General features: G+C 39.6%; 1 protein-coding gene across 1 annotated transcript in view; it reads right to left on the minus strand.

Annotated features, from left to right (window-relative positions):
• The window catches only part of LOC101856069, a gene marked incomplete at its 5' end in the record, with an annotated part of 54,749 nt that overhangs the window by 32,040 nt on the left and 21,531 nt on the right, over positions 1 to 1,178 (minus strand). Inside the window, 1 exon segment of the mRNA XM_013090125.2 lies at positions 678 to 841. Coding sequence (XP_012945579.1) covers positions 678 to 841 — 164 coding nt within the window.

The raw sequence follows: 1,178 nt of genomic DNA on the forward strand, positions 1-1,178 counted from the left end.
GGAGGAGGAGGAGGAGGAGGGAAGAGGGAGATGGAGGTGGCGGTGGAGGAAGGAAAACCAAGTTTTATTTAGGGTTGAAATATAATGGATACAGATATAAAGATGTTAAATAGATAAAAAGACCAGATGTTAAATAGATAAAAAGACTACATCAAGATACTAATACTAATAATAATTACAATTGCTGCTTTGATTTGTTTATCCTTGTATTCTATAAATAAAACGTAGTTTGGCAAGACGGACGACTCTTAAAGTGGTTACTGGTATGATCTGTAAATATTTAGGAACATTGTCTACCAGGCGAAAAAAAAATCCTCACTGAAAAGGAACATGTCCCTCTTCCAAGAAGGATATTATCTATCAACAAAACATTACAACTCTTTGATATTCGCTGTATTTCAAATATTCCTTTCCTTCACCGATCTACATAGTAGACAGACGTTTAGTCAAAGAAAGCAAATTAACTAAACACACAAAGCGACATTTCTCATTAGAGAAAAAAAAGTAGTTTTAGTTATATTACGTACATTCTCTTGCGTTTGTCTATATTTTGCAAATATTTCTCGGGCACATGCACCCGATACCACAGATTAAGAAACGGCAATAAAAGAAAGTAAATATTTAAAATTTTAAGCAGTTGGCCGACACAAACAAATTGTAAACTGACATCCACATACCTGTGGTAAGACTCACTGGCACTGTACGTGCCATCTGCACGCTTCTTCTTCCGCCGTACATGTCGCGTGCCGCCAGCGCTGACCACGCTGTAATAACTGTGGGCGCTGCCGCCATGCGCGCGTTCTCGCCGCCGCCGCCGGCGTCGTGCATCGCCATCTCCGTCCTGTGTGGGAATTGATTGTACGTTCAAGAGTTCAAGAGACTGATGGGGTGACCGTAACAGTCACATAGCGCTACCCTTGAACTACAATGTTCTGTCTGCTCAGTAGCTCATTTCGAGAAGTTTGAAGTCAAAATTTTTTATTTTCACATGTCAAGCTTTTTCGAATGCAATTCTTTGACTATCTTGATAACGACTCCACGTAGTCATACGATTTTGATAGAGCAGATAGAACATTTTGGTTTCTGACCTCATGGTGTTATTAACTCAAACTCGAAACGGCCAAACATGTCAGATAGACCTTTGTAATTCTAAGGTAGCGATATACCTTTTTTTTGGG

This window comes from Aplysia californica, unplaced genomic scaffold (genome assembly GCF_000002075.1).
Source record: "Aplysia californica isolate F4 #8 unplaced genomic scaffold, AplCal3.0 scaffold01150, whole genome shotgun sequence".
Taxonomy (NCBI): domain Eukaryota; kingdom Metazoa; phylum Mollusca; class Gastropoda; order Aplysiida; family Aplysiidae; genus Aplysia; species Aplysia californica.